Below are 14236 nucleotides of genomic sequence, written 5' to 3' on the forward strand. Positions count from 1 at the left end.
GGTGTAGGTATTTACTAATATTTATTTAGCTTCGTCTGTAACAAGTTGAATAATACACGTGTAAAGTGTTAATTGTAAAATATAGAAGTTACACAGTTCTACAGACATCATTGCATCTAGATAATAATTGTTGATATATATATATTTTAATCCTTTTTGTAGGGCTCTTGCACCATGAGGATCACACTTCACAGTCCGTTGAGTATTGAGGTAATAAAGCTGAACACAGTTGGGTCAGAAACTTTGCGGAGTAGTCTCGGGAGTGAGTGGGACACATGTTCAGCCAGGTCTACACTGAAGAGGTGGGCATTATTTACCTGTGTTTCCATTTTATATATGTGTATTACATACATTTTGACATGTGCAAAATATCAACTTCGCTTTAATTTCCCCAGATATTATTACCTTTGGTGGTATCCCTGCCCTGACAACTCACTATAATGTGTTTTTTTTCTCAATTAGACTCTTGCTATTGATAGGGGCAAATCTCTCATGTCTAGGGTAGTGGTGCACCTTGCAAATGTCTGTGAATGCTCAGAGTTTGCATTCTTATGTGTGTTCACCAACTTTGTAAGGGACCCCCTGCAAAGAACTCCTCTCCGCGCCACTCAATGCAGATTTGCTCACCTGCCATTCTAGGGTAAAATTATGGCAAGGAACTCGTGAATTTAAAGTCATGTGCCCGCCATCTTGGGTTGCAAATGTCTTTGTGACTGAAGCACAGTGAGTAGAGACAGATTACCTCTGGTTTAGGAAAGCCATTAAAATGTGCTGCTTCCCAAATCCTAAAGTGAGCTCTGAGCCAATGCAGTAGTTGTTGTTCTGTACATTGGGCAGCACAGAGATTGCCACCTGCTGCTGAACACTGCTCTGATAAATACCTCTTAACACAACAGCGCGCCACATTCCAGAAACGTGGTACAAGTGAAAAACAGCTTTGCTGCATGTGTAAGAACACTAGGGCACAACATGGCACACATGTATTTCACGCTATTTTTACTGTAGGTATAAAAAAAATAAGGAAAATATGTTTTGTCCACTCTTCAAATGTAGAAGATGGAACTAAGTCTCAAGCAGAACATCAATTTGATATTTTTTCAGAAATAGCAAAGCAGTGCAGATCAATATACTCTTTTATATTTGAAGGAGTATTGGTTAGGATTCATTTGTTGGAATTTCTATAGGACTTCCGAAATAATTTAGAAGCAATGAATGTTTAGCAGTGTGCCCACAATCCATTTCCTCCAATTCTACCCTGGTACAAAATATCTCTTTGTTGCACAACAACCCTGGCATGCATTTCACTTTTGAAACGTTAGTGTTTAGCGGCCTAAGGTGCGCTAATTCTATAGGCGTTTTTGTAATGGGACAGAAATTATTTTTATTTTATTTTATTTAATGCGATTTTATGTAGCGCGAACATTACCCGAAGGTGTCAGAGCGCTTTACATAAGAACCAGTTGCGATACATAAGGATTTAGGATTACATGCGTTACATAAAAGATGCAAGCAGAAAAAATTGCAAATGTACAAGTTATAAAGTCACAAAGGGAAGAGATATAAACAGAAATAAATTGCAAATGTACAAGTAGTAAAGTCACTCAAGGAAGGGATACGAATGGATAAACTCTTAAGAGTCACATGGGAATGGTGATGCACCAAACATATTAATCTTATATGTTCTTCCCCTGATGTGGATTTTAACAGTGATTCCAGGTCACAGAACTTACGAATGAGTAAACGTCACAGGAAGAAATAAAACTCTTGGTCTGCCATGCGTGTGTAATCCATCTCAAAGTGTATCGACAGAGCGTGCAGCGTCCCCCTGGCTTGAGTTGAGTGAGTAATATGGCTGGGAGGACGGGCTCTGGGCTCACTGATGCAAATAAACCAGGAGAGTTCCTGACAGGTCCTGGTGGAAGCACAGACCGGTGCTCCAGTGCCATCTAGGGCTCAGTGGTAGTATTGCGTGCCTGTGGCCGCCCAGAGACAGACCTCTAAGTCTAACAAGGCTTATGCATGAAACCCAGGTCACAAACAATGCAGTTTGCGTATTTTGCACACCAATTGACCAGAGGCCGCTTTTTTTTTTGCAATGCTACTGAAATACAACTAATTAGCTGAATTTGAAAACACCCATTCTCGGGCGGTCACTGAAACGTATGCATTGAAAAATGCCATGAGGAGGGATCTTTGATCCTCAGAATAAGTTTGCTGGATTTTTGGTGTGCAGATACTGCGATTCTGGCCTGTATCCACACACCAAAATCCAGCAACTTGTATTCCCAGAATGGTGAAAAACAACCCCGACCCAAGAATACGGAGACCTTTTCACTGGGTTTCCCCTGATGGTCAGAAGCAGAACAGGTGGAAGTTGTCAGCTGGAGGACCAGTGGATCTTGAGGTTGAGGGGTAAGAGGTTAGGACAGTGTAAGCCGAGGAAACACATTTTCTGTCTTCTGCTACCACACCCCACCCCGCCCCCCACGCACACTAGCTCCCGTGGCACTAAAGAAGTTGGTCAAGTCCTGGCCTATGCTCCCGCCTGCTACCACTGCCAGAGTCCCAGCAGCGTTTTGATTGGGTGCAGGTTTGCACGTGCTGAAATCGGTCCAGTGTCTGTGGACTCACAATTACCTGGCCCAGAGGCATTGGCTGCCTGCAGTGGCCCAGAGCAGTTTCCCACCCAGAGTTAACAATCTGGGAGGAATACAGCAACTTGTAACAAAGACTTGTTTGACTTGCACAGTACTTTTAGTGCATTACAACATACCTTTGTGTGGTCGCTAAGCCTTGGATTTTGCAACTCGTCTGCTTTGCGACTGCAAACTGTTTGTATATCAGGCCCTAGTTGGACTTCCACATCGCCTAAGCCCCTGTAGTGAGCAGCAGCTGGTGCAGGAGGAACACCTGCTGTCCGGTCATCACATGATGACGTTGGCTGAGGCCCCGGTGGGAACAGATAGACACTGATGCAGCAGTGATAGCCAGTTGATGTCCACATTACGCTTTAGAAATCTTGTTAACGTAACATAACTGTAGCTGTGAAAGTGAGGGTTCTTTGATGTGGAATGCCTGGCTGCTGACAATGGTGTGTACTGTCCTATTTCCCAGAGTTCTTATATTGCACAGTGCGTGCCGCCCTTCGAGTTGGAACATCAGCAGCAACGGGCAGCACAGTGACATGGGTAGACACAGTTGTGGTGCCCTGGAGGTTCTGGGCACGGCAGGTGTAGGTCCCCTCATCCACAGGCCGTACCCCATCAACGCTGAGGCTGCTCTCTGACTCCTGCACCATCTGCCCCCCGCGGCGCACCAGGTTTGTGCTCTCACGTACGTATGGAGGGCGTCCAATCTAAGGAGGAAAAGGAAAGATAGATAGATACAGGATTAGTGAGCAATGGAAGTACATTACTTTATTATAACCTGGTGGGCCCAGCATAGTCAATACTCTTGTCAGGAAATTAACCTTAGAAATAACTTTTGATAGATTTCCCCCCCTTTAGCTGGGTTTATAGCATGTATAGGAATGCTATAAGACATTTTAGCTCAAGCCACACTAAATGCTTCTAGAGTGCAACAGTACCATGCCCATGCGATGTGAGAACTGCGACCATAACACAGGGGCAGTGACATTCATCTCTACAGTAAACTGATATTACCAGGTACCGAGGGGGCCGCAATATAGATGTGCTGCGGAGCCCAGCATGCGTTTGCACCCGCTTCGCATGCCCCGGGGCACTTTGGTATTACAGAAGGGGTTGCAGATTCTTGTGCACCCCCGTCTGTAATACTGAAAGCGCTGGTGCACATACAGCGCAAGCGCCAGTACTTCCTCAAGAGGATGTTCCCCCATTGGCAATGGGTGTGTCCCATGCAAATGAGGGAATCCCTTTGCCTCTGCGCCAGCGCTCTTTTACAGATGTGGGTGCATAGGCAAAGAAGCTATCAGGAGGTGCACTAACAATACGCCACCGACAGGGTGGCACACTATCAGTGTACCCCCTGATTACAACCCTCTGGCAGGGGAAAGGGGGTCCAATTGACCCCAGACATCCCCTTGCAGGCGTGTGCAGTCACTCACTGCACCCGCCTGCAAGGGGATTGCTAATCTCCTTTAAAAGTGCAGGCATGTGCCACCTGCGCTGTGAAAATACAGAGTGGCTTCAAAGCTGCCGATCTGTTTTTGCATGAATGCGCTGCCCTGGGGGAAGTGTAAGTTTGCGCCTGCCTTGGGGGCAGTGCATTTACCCTAATACGATGAATTTTCTTTGATTGTGCCGGCAGCACTTTTCAAAATGTGCAGTTTGTATAATATGGCCCCAGGAAGAGAAGGGCTACACCTCCAACTTCATCTGCCGCTCATTCTGGGGCGAGCTCATTCTATATGTGGCATTTCCTCAGCATAGACATACTCAGGTGACCAGGTAGGAGCTCTGGTTGTTCCCTAGGTGTAGGGGACCCTGAAACACCACAAGGGTGGGCTCTGGGGGATGCTGCTTAACTAAAATGATCACTAGCTCCGGGTTGTGGCAGTTGTAGACAGGTAATGTGTGTGACGTCATACTGATGCTCCGGGGATGGTTCAGGCACACAATATGCATCAACTGGAGCTTTCTTCCTTGAAGCGATTGGTGGGCAGCCTCTCTCAGGATGATACGATATATAATGATCCCTTTGACAAGGGCTCAGTGAGCAGCAGGTGTTTTTTACCTGAGGTCCTAAGAAAAGTGAGGACCTGCTGATGGGGTTCTTTTCAACCCGCAGCCCCACTGCAGGAGGACACACAAGCAGCGGCATGTTGTTCTCATTCTTTGGGATCTTGACACATTTTAGAGTATCTGGGTATATTTTGCCTAATGGACTCTAATTACTAGGACTGCTTCAGAACACCTGAACATCAACTTTCAATTAACTCTGTTCAGGATAAGGATTATTTTCTGTTTTTTTGCCAAGAACTGTTTTCCATGTTATCTGTGCCATCACAGCTCCCACCAATTCCCCACTGGCCCATCTGGTGCCAGGCTGGGTCCATGCGGCATTTGCGTCACCTACTCACCAACTATCTTACCAAGGCTGGAATCATACTTAAGCAGCTACTAAATGCAGCACCGTGAACCTTACAGCACACCTTCAAAGTGTGCTAAGTGGGTGGAACTTTGGGAAAATTGCAAAGGAGTTAATTTACCTCAGATACTCTCCTGATCTCTGTGTGTGTGTTTATATATATATTCACTGGAAAAACCATAGGTTTAACAACAGTTATAGTTAGCTGGAAATTTTACGGACATAAAACCATTGAAATTCCCACGTTATAGTTAGTTGGACTCACTATAACTTGCGCGCCTGCAATGCACTGCTGATGACGTCACATATTACATCACTCATGACATGGTCAGTGACATCACTCATGACATCACTGATGACACCATCCAGTAAATGTGTGTCTTTCTGAAAAATAAATATGTTTTATATATATATGTAAAGGTCGATGGACGAATAAATGTTTAAATACGTGTGTAAATGGATGTTTTTTGAATAACATATTGATTGGTTAACTGGCTTATAAAGTGTATCTTAGTGAATACATATATTAGCGAGTAATTTTAAAATATTTAAATATGTATCAGTGTTTCACTTTGTGTATAAGTGGCTGCATGGGTTGGTGACTGACTCACTGTTTGTATGTGTTTTGAAGACAGCATATGTGCAGGACTGTATGGGTGGATGAGTGTGTATATGTGTGTGTGTGTGTGTGTTAGTGAATGAATTTAGAAAAAAGTTTGCAAACCCTGTCTTAGTTATGGTAGGTTAGATATCCTAAAACATATCTCCTGGATACAGTTTACCATTAGAAAGTAGTATGGTTATTTCTAACCTGACGCCAGGGTAAATGGAAAATTAGTACCAAAAGCACGGCAGGGCAAAGTAGACAAAAGGACAATGCAGTTGCTTATGATTAATAACACTAAGTGAACAAAATTTGTCAAAAGTCAAACATAAAAATGTATTACCTCCCGAACGGGTTACAATCTAAAAAATTGTTAAAAACAATTAATACAAGCCACCAACAGTGGTCAAATCATACATCAGTATGTGGTCAAGGGTAAAACAGTCATATCTAGTCAAGAGTGAAAACAGTCGACGCGGCGTTTCGGTGCTTTGTTTAATCTTCACACCTTCTTCAGGACATTCACAACAATTGACTTGGTATCTGTGGTATTTTTCGGACGAGTATATCAATTCTTTTCCGCTGATTTATAATGATTTCTTAGCGGTTCTAAACTCACTGGAGCTTCAATGTAAATGCACGGGTATTCAGTGTGCACGGAGGGGCCACCGAAGATGAAGGACATAAAATCCTAGGAGGATATGGACCTGTTGTTATTTCAGGTTCATCATAGTACTCTCGACCCTCGATAATTGCCGATTCAGAATACTCTTCTTGAATTTGAAGAGAAACTATGTGACTCTTTTTTAGAAATTCCGGCCTTTAGAAATGTCCGTTGATGCCTTCGTGATGACTCGAATCATCACGAAGGCATCAACGGACACGAGAGCACGGAGGAGCAGGGAGGCCGGAATTTCTAAAAACGAGTCACATAGTTTCTCTTCAAATTCAAGAAGAGTATTCTGAATCGGCAATTATCAAGGGTCGAGAGTACTATGATGAACCTGAAATAACAACAGGTCCATATCCTCCTAGGATTTTACGTCCTTCATCTTCGGTGGCCCCTCCGTGCACACTGAATACCCGTGCATTTACATTGAAGCTCCAGTGAGTTTAGAACCGCTAAGAAATCATTATAAATCAGCGGAAAAGAATTGATATACTCGTCCGAAAAATACCACAGATACCAAGTCAATTGTTGTGAATGTCCTGAAGAAGGTGTGAAGATTAAACAAAGCACCGAAACGCCGCGTCGACTGTTTTCACTCTTGACTAGATATGACTGTTTTACCCTTGACCACATACTGATGTATGATTTGACCACTGTTGGTGGCTTGTATTAATTGTTTTTAACAATTTTTTAGATTGTAACCCGTTCGGGAGGTAATACATTTTTATGTTTGACTTTTGACAAATTTTGTTCACTTAGTGTTATTAATCATAAGCAACTGCATTGTCCTTTTGTCTACTTTGCCCTGCCGTGCTTTTGGTACTAATTTTCCATTTACCCTGGCGTCAGGTTAGAAATAACCATACTACTTTCTAATGGTAAACTGTATCCAGGAGATATGTTTTAGGATATCTAACCTATCATAACTAAGACAGGGTTTGCAAACTTTTTTCTAACGTCAAGATCCCCCTCCCTGTCAGATTTCACAGGGGACCCTCCATCTTTTGGATGTTAGTGAATGAATGCCTGCCTCACTAGTGTCTTTATGAGTAACTACATATGTTTTAATCTAGTATACGTGAGTATTGATGTATATAAGTGAGTATATGTGAGAGTGAGAGATTGAAAGAGTTCCTGTTTAAATAAGTATGTGTTTCTATAAGTGATTGTTTAAGAGAGTAAGCATGTGTAAGTTTCCTTAGAAGTAATGTGCTAGTGTGTGTATAGCTGTATATGCAAATAAATGGATGTTCAATAGTTTATTTGCATGTGTGAGTATGTGTGTGAGTAACTTTTGGATGACTGTCGGTGTGTAACAGGATGTATATGTGTATCACTACATATGATGAGTGAGTATATGTATGAGTGACTATATAGAACTGTTGCTGAATGAGAGGATGTGTATATAGATGGTGGAATTACTGATTTGGTTGTTGTAACTGGTATGGGTATCTCCATTTTTTTGAAAATGTTAGTTTCTATTTTTGAATGTGTTTCAAGGGTTACATTACACTGAAAGGAGGTCTGTCAGTCTGTCACAAGGATGGTGTCATGAGTGATGTCACTGACCATGTCATGAGTGATGTAATATGTGACGTCGTCAGCAGTGCATTGCAGGCGCGCAAGTTATAGTGAGTCCAACTAACTATAACGTGGGAATTTCAATGGTTTTATGTCAGTAACATTTCCAGCTAACTATAACTGGTGTGAAACCTATGGTTTTTTCAGTGAATTTAATAGGTTTTTTAAATGCTAATTCCTAACTATAACTGGTGTGAAACCTATGGTTTTTTCAGTGAATTTCATAGGTTTTTTAAATGCAAATTCCTAACTGTAACTGGTGTGAAACCTATGGTTTTTTCAGTGATTTTCAAAGGTTTTTTAATAGCAAATGTCTAGAGCTATGAAATGTAATATTTTTTATAATGAATCCTATATTGTATATTTATGTGATACAATTTTTTTTATGTATATTGTTCATGGTTTTTTTGGGGGGGTTTTTTTTGCCCTGGAGCGCTCCCGGTGCGCGTCCCGGTGAGCGCACCGGTAAGCGCAGTCTTGCGGCGCGTACTGGTGAGCGTCCCATTAGCGCTATTGCCGCAAACGAAAATATCATCGTGACGTATCGCGTAGCCGCGTCCGTGTGATACGCACAGCGTAAACGCACCCAGAAGCACTCGAGCGCATACGATCGCGCAACGTAAGCATCCGACGCGCTTACGTGACGCGCCCCTGGGCGCGCCCGGGGCGCGTAGCGTAAGCGCGTCGGGTCATGTGACCTAAAAATAACACTTTTTATTGGTTCAGGACAGTTTTGGTTTCCAAATGATGAAAGCCCTGGTCATTTGACCTGAAAATAACACTTTTCATTGGTTCAGGACAGTTTTTTTTTCCTAATGATGAAAGCCCCCACCTTTTTGCCTCATTCTCACTTTGTACTTTGAGTGAAGAAGACCTGTTGAAAGACCTCTCTGTACCTTTTTGGACTGAAAAATGGCTTCAGTAGCAGCAGCAGCAGAGCATCTCAGCCACCACCACCACCACCACCAAGAGGACCACCACAACACCACAGTGGTGGAGATGAAGAGGAGGAGGAGGAGGAGGAGGAGGAGGAGGAGGAGGGGAGGAGGACGTTCCTGCCAGAAAATAATACCCCATATAGGCCAAAGCAGCATATTATCTGGGAGTTTTTTTCCATCCCAAAGGTCCTCAAAAAAGTGAATGCGCCTAGGGTTACTTGCCTAATCTGTGGCACTGAACTTTCAAGGGGGAACCCTAACAAGAAGTACTCTTTTGGCAATAACACCATGATTCGCCACATGCAACGACGGCATCCTAACAACTATGCTGCGGCAGAGGTCCGAGAACTGGCCAGAAACCCTCCCCAATCTTCACCCAGCACCTCCAAAAGAAAGCAACCCACTCCATCGGGTCCAGAGAGAAGGGAGATGGTCCCAAACATACAACCCCAGTTTGGGCAATACAAAATCACTTGTATATTTTGTGGTAAAACAATTACCTATGGTGAGCAAAGCATAAAGCTCATCAACCGTGCTGGTGACAACCACAATTGCCCCAAAAAACCTTAATTTTTTACTGATTTTTTTTTTTGCTCCAGTTGACCGTTTACAATTCCCTGTTTTTTGTTTCTCCCCATAAAAATAACAAAAAAAATATAAAATTGTTCATAAAAGCCAAAAAAGTACAAAATGTTCAAAAAAACAATAAAAAAATATAAAACAACAAAAAGAAGAAAAAAACAGTTCTTTTTAGAACTACCTCCAATTTATTAAAAAATGCTTCATTTTAAAAAAAATCTGTCATTCTTTATTCCTTATGGTATGCTCCCCGGTACGCTCCCCGGTGCACGTACCGGGCGCTCCCCCGCGCAAATCGAAAAAATTATTATTATTTTTTTTGCCCCGCGGGGCCCTTTTATGCCCCCCAAATCAAACCTAGGGGGTCAGGGGAGGTCTACTCTGCCCCCTTTTGGTCATTTCCCCCTTTGTTTTTGCCACCTCTTGTGTCTCGATCCTACCGAGACACAAGATGGTGGCCGCTCCGGACTGTTTGGAATGTTGACAGACACCCAAGAGCCAATCAGGTTTCCGCGCGCGAACTCGCGTAGCGCGCTGGAGCGCGCCCCGGTGCGTGCTTATAGATATATATATTTTTTTTAACCTAAATTACTCAAAATCAACTGGAACACATATCTTGAGACATAGCAAAGGCACATCGGGCAACCAGTCCCTACAATTTTGCCAAGTTTGGTGGAAATCCATTCAGCCGCTCGGGCTAAAAGTGAGTTTGACCGCCCTATGGAAATTAACATGGGGAAAACACGTTTTGGGACCTCCCTTTTATCTCTGCCCCCGCTTGACGAATCCCCCCCAAACTTTCAAGTAAGGAGCGGAGCTTCGCGAGGCAAATTTGAGGAAAATGTCAGGCAGATTCCTCAACTGGCGCCAAAGTTATTCCCAATAGAATGTTGCGAATTCCCTATACAAAATCCTAACTATAACTACCTACTGGCGATCGCCAGTAGGTAATTATATATATATATATATATACACACACACACATATATGTGTATATATATATATATATATATATATATATATATATATATATATATACACATATATGTATGTATAGATTACTTACTGGCAGTCGCCGGTAGGTAGTTATAGTTAGGACCTAGTTTCCATAGGAAATACGCAACATTCTATTTGGAATAACTTTGGCCCCTGGTTGACGAATCTTCGCAAATTTCTCAAAGAAGATGTGGCGCTCCGCTCCTTCCCTGAAAATTTCGGGGTGATTCGTGAAGTGGGTGCCGAGAAAAAAGGGGGGTCCCAAAACGTGTTTTCCCCATGCAATTTTCCATAGGGACCTTCAGACACGGCTACAGCCCGAACTGCTGAACAGAATTACACCAAATTTGGCAAAAAGGTAGAGTTTGTTTCGCAGATCACGCTTTTTGTTAAATGGTGTAAATCCGTTCAGTAGTTCCTGAGAAAATCAAAAGTAAAATCAAGTACGGTCCCGAGCACGAGCTTTATGCTAATTGGCTGTCAACACTCCAAACCAGGAAGTGTTGGCAGCCATCTTGTGCCTCGGTAGAACCAAATAAACAGAAAAAGAAACACAAAAAACACGAAAAGGGGCTGGGTAGAAACACCCTGACCCCAAGGCCTGCTTAGGGGTTCCCACAAGGACCCCCAAGGCCAAAAAGAAAATCACAGGATACGCGTAGGGTATGCGTATCTGATACAAAAGAAACAAAGTGCGGCTCCTGCGCTTTTATGTAAATTAGCCCCCGGGGGGGGCAAATCCTGGGGACTTCATGCAAATAAAGGGTGGGGGGGCCCAATCCCCCCCACACTGCCCGGGGACTGCAACCCCGGGGCAAAGTACGTATTATAGCGGGGGTACACGCCCCCCCCGCAGCCCCGGGGACCGCCATCCCCGGGGACCACCACCCCCGGGGCTTAATTGTATAATGATGGGGAGCCTCTAAGACCCCCTGAGCCCCGGGGACCGCCACCCCTGGGGCTTTAATATAAAGAATGCAGGGGGCTCAAGGCCCCCCCGCAGCCCCGGGGACCACCACCCCTGGGGCTTAATTGTATAATGATGGGGGGCCTCTAAGGCCCCCCGAGCCCCGGGGACCGCCACCCTCGGGGCTTTAATATAAAGTATGCGGGGGGCTCATGGCCCCCCGCAGCCCCGGGGACCTCCACCCCGGGGCTTAATTGTATAATGATGGGGGGCCTCTAAGGCCCCCTGAGCCCCGGGGACCGCCACCCCGGGGCTATAATATAAAGTATGCAGGCGGCTCACGGCCCCCCGCTGCCCTGGGGACCGCCACCCCCGGGGGCTTCTTTTTAAAATAATTTACAAATAAACCTGTGTGGGCAGGCTCAAGCATCCCCACCCCACCCCCACCCCCACATGCCCCAGGGACTGCCACCTCACCGGGGCTATAAAATTTATAGGGGGGTCCGGGACCCCCGGGGCTTTGAACTGTTGGGAGAGGGGGCCGTGCGGCCCACTTGCTGGAGCCTTGTGGTGGCCCTGGGGACCGCCACCCCCCAGGTCTGGCTCCTGCAGTGTCCCGGGGTGCCTACCCCCGGGATACTGCTGTTTACTATGGTAGGGTGGGAGCCTAGCGGCTCCCACCCTTCCATAGCAAACTGCTTTGGTTTTTGAATGAGAGAGCAGGAAACCTGCTCTCTCTTTCAAAAACCAAAGCTGATTGCTTTTCTGCCTGGGGAGAAGCATGCTAGCTGCTCCCCAAGCAGAAATGCAATGCCGGCTTCCCGCAGGATGCGGGGAGCCGGCAGGGACGGTGGGGGGCTTGGGGACCCCCCACGGTCCCCAACGGATAAGGCCAGGCCCCATGGGATGGGGTCCCTGGGGCCAGAAGTTGCCCGGGAAGGGGGCCACATGCCCCCTCCCCAAATAATACATAAAAAAAGGAAGTGGGCTGGCCCTGGGGGGACGGGGTCCCCGGAGCCTTAAGTGGCCTGATGAGGAGGGCTATGCAGCCCCCTGCTTAAAAAAAAAAAAATGTGTCATGCCCTGGGGGATGGGGTCCCCGGGGCCTGGATTAGCCACGGGAGGCGGGCCATGCGGCCCCCTTCCCGTTAAAAAAAATGTATACTTTTTGGGGGTCAGGCCCTGGAGGATGGGGTCCCAAAAAAAAAGAAAAATAAGGGGAGCTACACAGCCCCCCCTTCTTAAAAACTTTAAAGAACGGGATCGGGGAGGAGGCCTGCCGCGTTTGCAGAGGGGGAAGTAATTCCCCTTGAATACTGGGGGGCCCTGGGGGCCAAGTAGCTCACCAGGAACCTCCAGTATCCGCCACGGGGCTGCGTTGCAGAGAGGTGTAAAAGGGGCGTGGCCACATTACACCTATACATTAAAAAATATATTTAAAAAATCTATATTTTTAAAAATAATTTTCAATTTATTTTAAAAATATGTAATGTAATTTAAAAAATGAAATATCTCAAAATAAATACTTTAAAACAATGTAGTAAATCAGTATAAAAAAATATAACAATTAATACATTAAAAAATTATCATTTACAAAGCCTTAGAAATTCACTGAAAAAACCACAGGTTTCAGCCACGTTATAGTTAGGAATTAGCATTTAAAAAACCTTAGAAATTCACAGAAAAAAACATAGGTTTCACACATGTTATAGTTAGCTGGACATTTCACACAAAACCATTGAAATTCCCCCGTTATATTTAGTTCAGCTAACTATAACTCACGCGCCCGCAATGCACTGCTGATGACGTCACATATTACATCACTAATGACATGGTCAGTGACATCACTGATGACATCACCAATGACATCACTGATGACATCATCCTTGTGAAAGAGTGGCAGACCTCCCACCCTAATATAACCTTTGATACACACATTCAAAAATAGAAACTAACATTTTAAAAAAAATAGTGATACCAATTCCAGTTACAACAAACTATTCAGTAATTCCAGCATCTACATACACATCCACTCATTCACCAACAGTTCTATAAACTCACTCATCATATGTACACATACACCTATACATCCTGTTACACACCGATACTCATCCATAGAGTTACTCACACACATACTCCCACATGCAAATAAACTATCAAACATCCATTTACTTGCATATATAGCTATACACACACCACTACACATACTTCTACATAGACGTACACATACTTACTCTGGTATACAATCACTTATAGAAACACATACTTATATACTTATTTATACAGGAACTCTTCCAACATAGACTCACTTATAAACATCAATACTCACATATACTAGTTTAAAACATATGTAGTTACTCATAAAGATACTATTGAGACAGTCATTCACTCACTAACACACCCATACACACTCCTCCACCCATACAGTCCTGCACACATGCTGTCTTCAAAACACATACAAACAGTGAGTCAGTCATTCATACATCTGTGCGCTAAGTAACACCCCACCAAACCATACAGACACTCATTCTGATACTAAAAAAAAAACCAACTAATAACCTATATAGACACTCATGTAGCTACTCACCTACCCATGCAGCCACTTATACACAAAGTGAGACACTGATCCAGATATTTACATATTTAAACATTACACGCTAATACATGTATTCACAAAGATATACATAATAAGTCAGTTATACAATCAATTTTACAAAAAAAACATCCATTTAGACACTTATTTACCCATTAATTCTTCCATCGACCTTTAGATATACATATATAAAAAAAAATATTTTTCAGAAAGACACACATTCGGATGATGTCATTTGAGATGTCATCAGTGATGTCATCAGTGATGTCACTGATCATGTCATGAGTGATGTAATATGTGA

At 44.0% G+C, this 14236-nt stretch overlaps 1 protein-coding gene across 1 annotated transcript in view; it reads right to left on the reverse strand.

Moving 5' to 3' along the window:
• Positions 1-1379: 1379 nt before the first annotated feature.
• Positions 1380-14236, reverse strand: part of LOC147702615 (platelet-derived growth factor receptor-like protein) — a 59971-nt gene continuing 47114 nt past the window's right edge. The window contains exon 6 of the mRNA XM_086931281.1: positions 1380-3355. Coding sequence (XP_086787407.1) covers positions 3104-3355 — 252 coding nt within the window. The 3' untranslated portion in view covers positions 1380-3103. The remainder of the gene's footprint in view (positions 3356-14236) is intronic.

This window comes from Lissotriton vulgaris, chromosome 7 (genome assembly GCF_964263255.1).
Source record: "Lissotriton vulgaris chromosome 7, aLisVul1.2, whole genome shotgun sequence".
In the NCBI taxonomy this organism is placed as follows: domain Eukaryota; kingdom Metazoa; phylum Chordata; class Amphibia; order Caudata; family Salamandridae; genus Lissotriton; species Lissotriton vulgaris.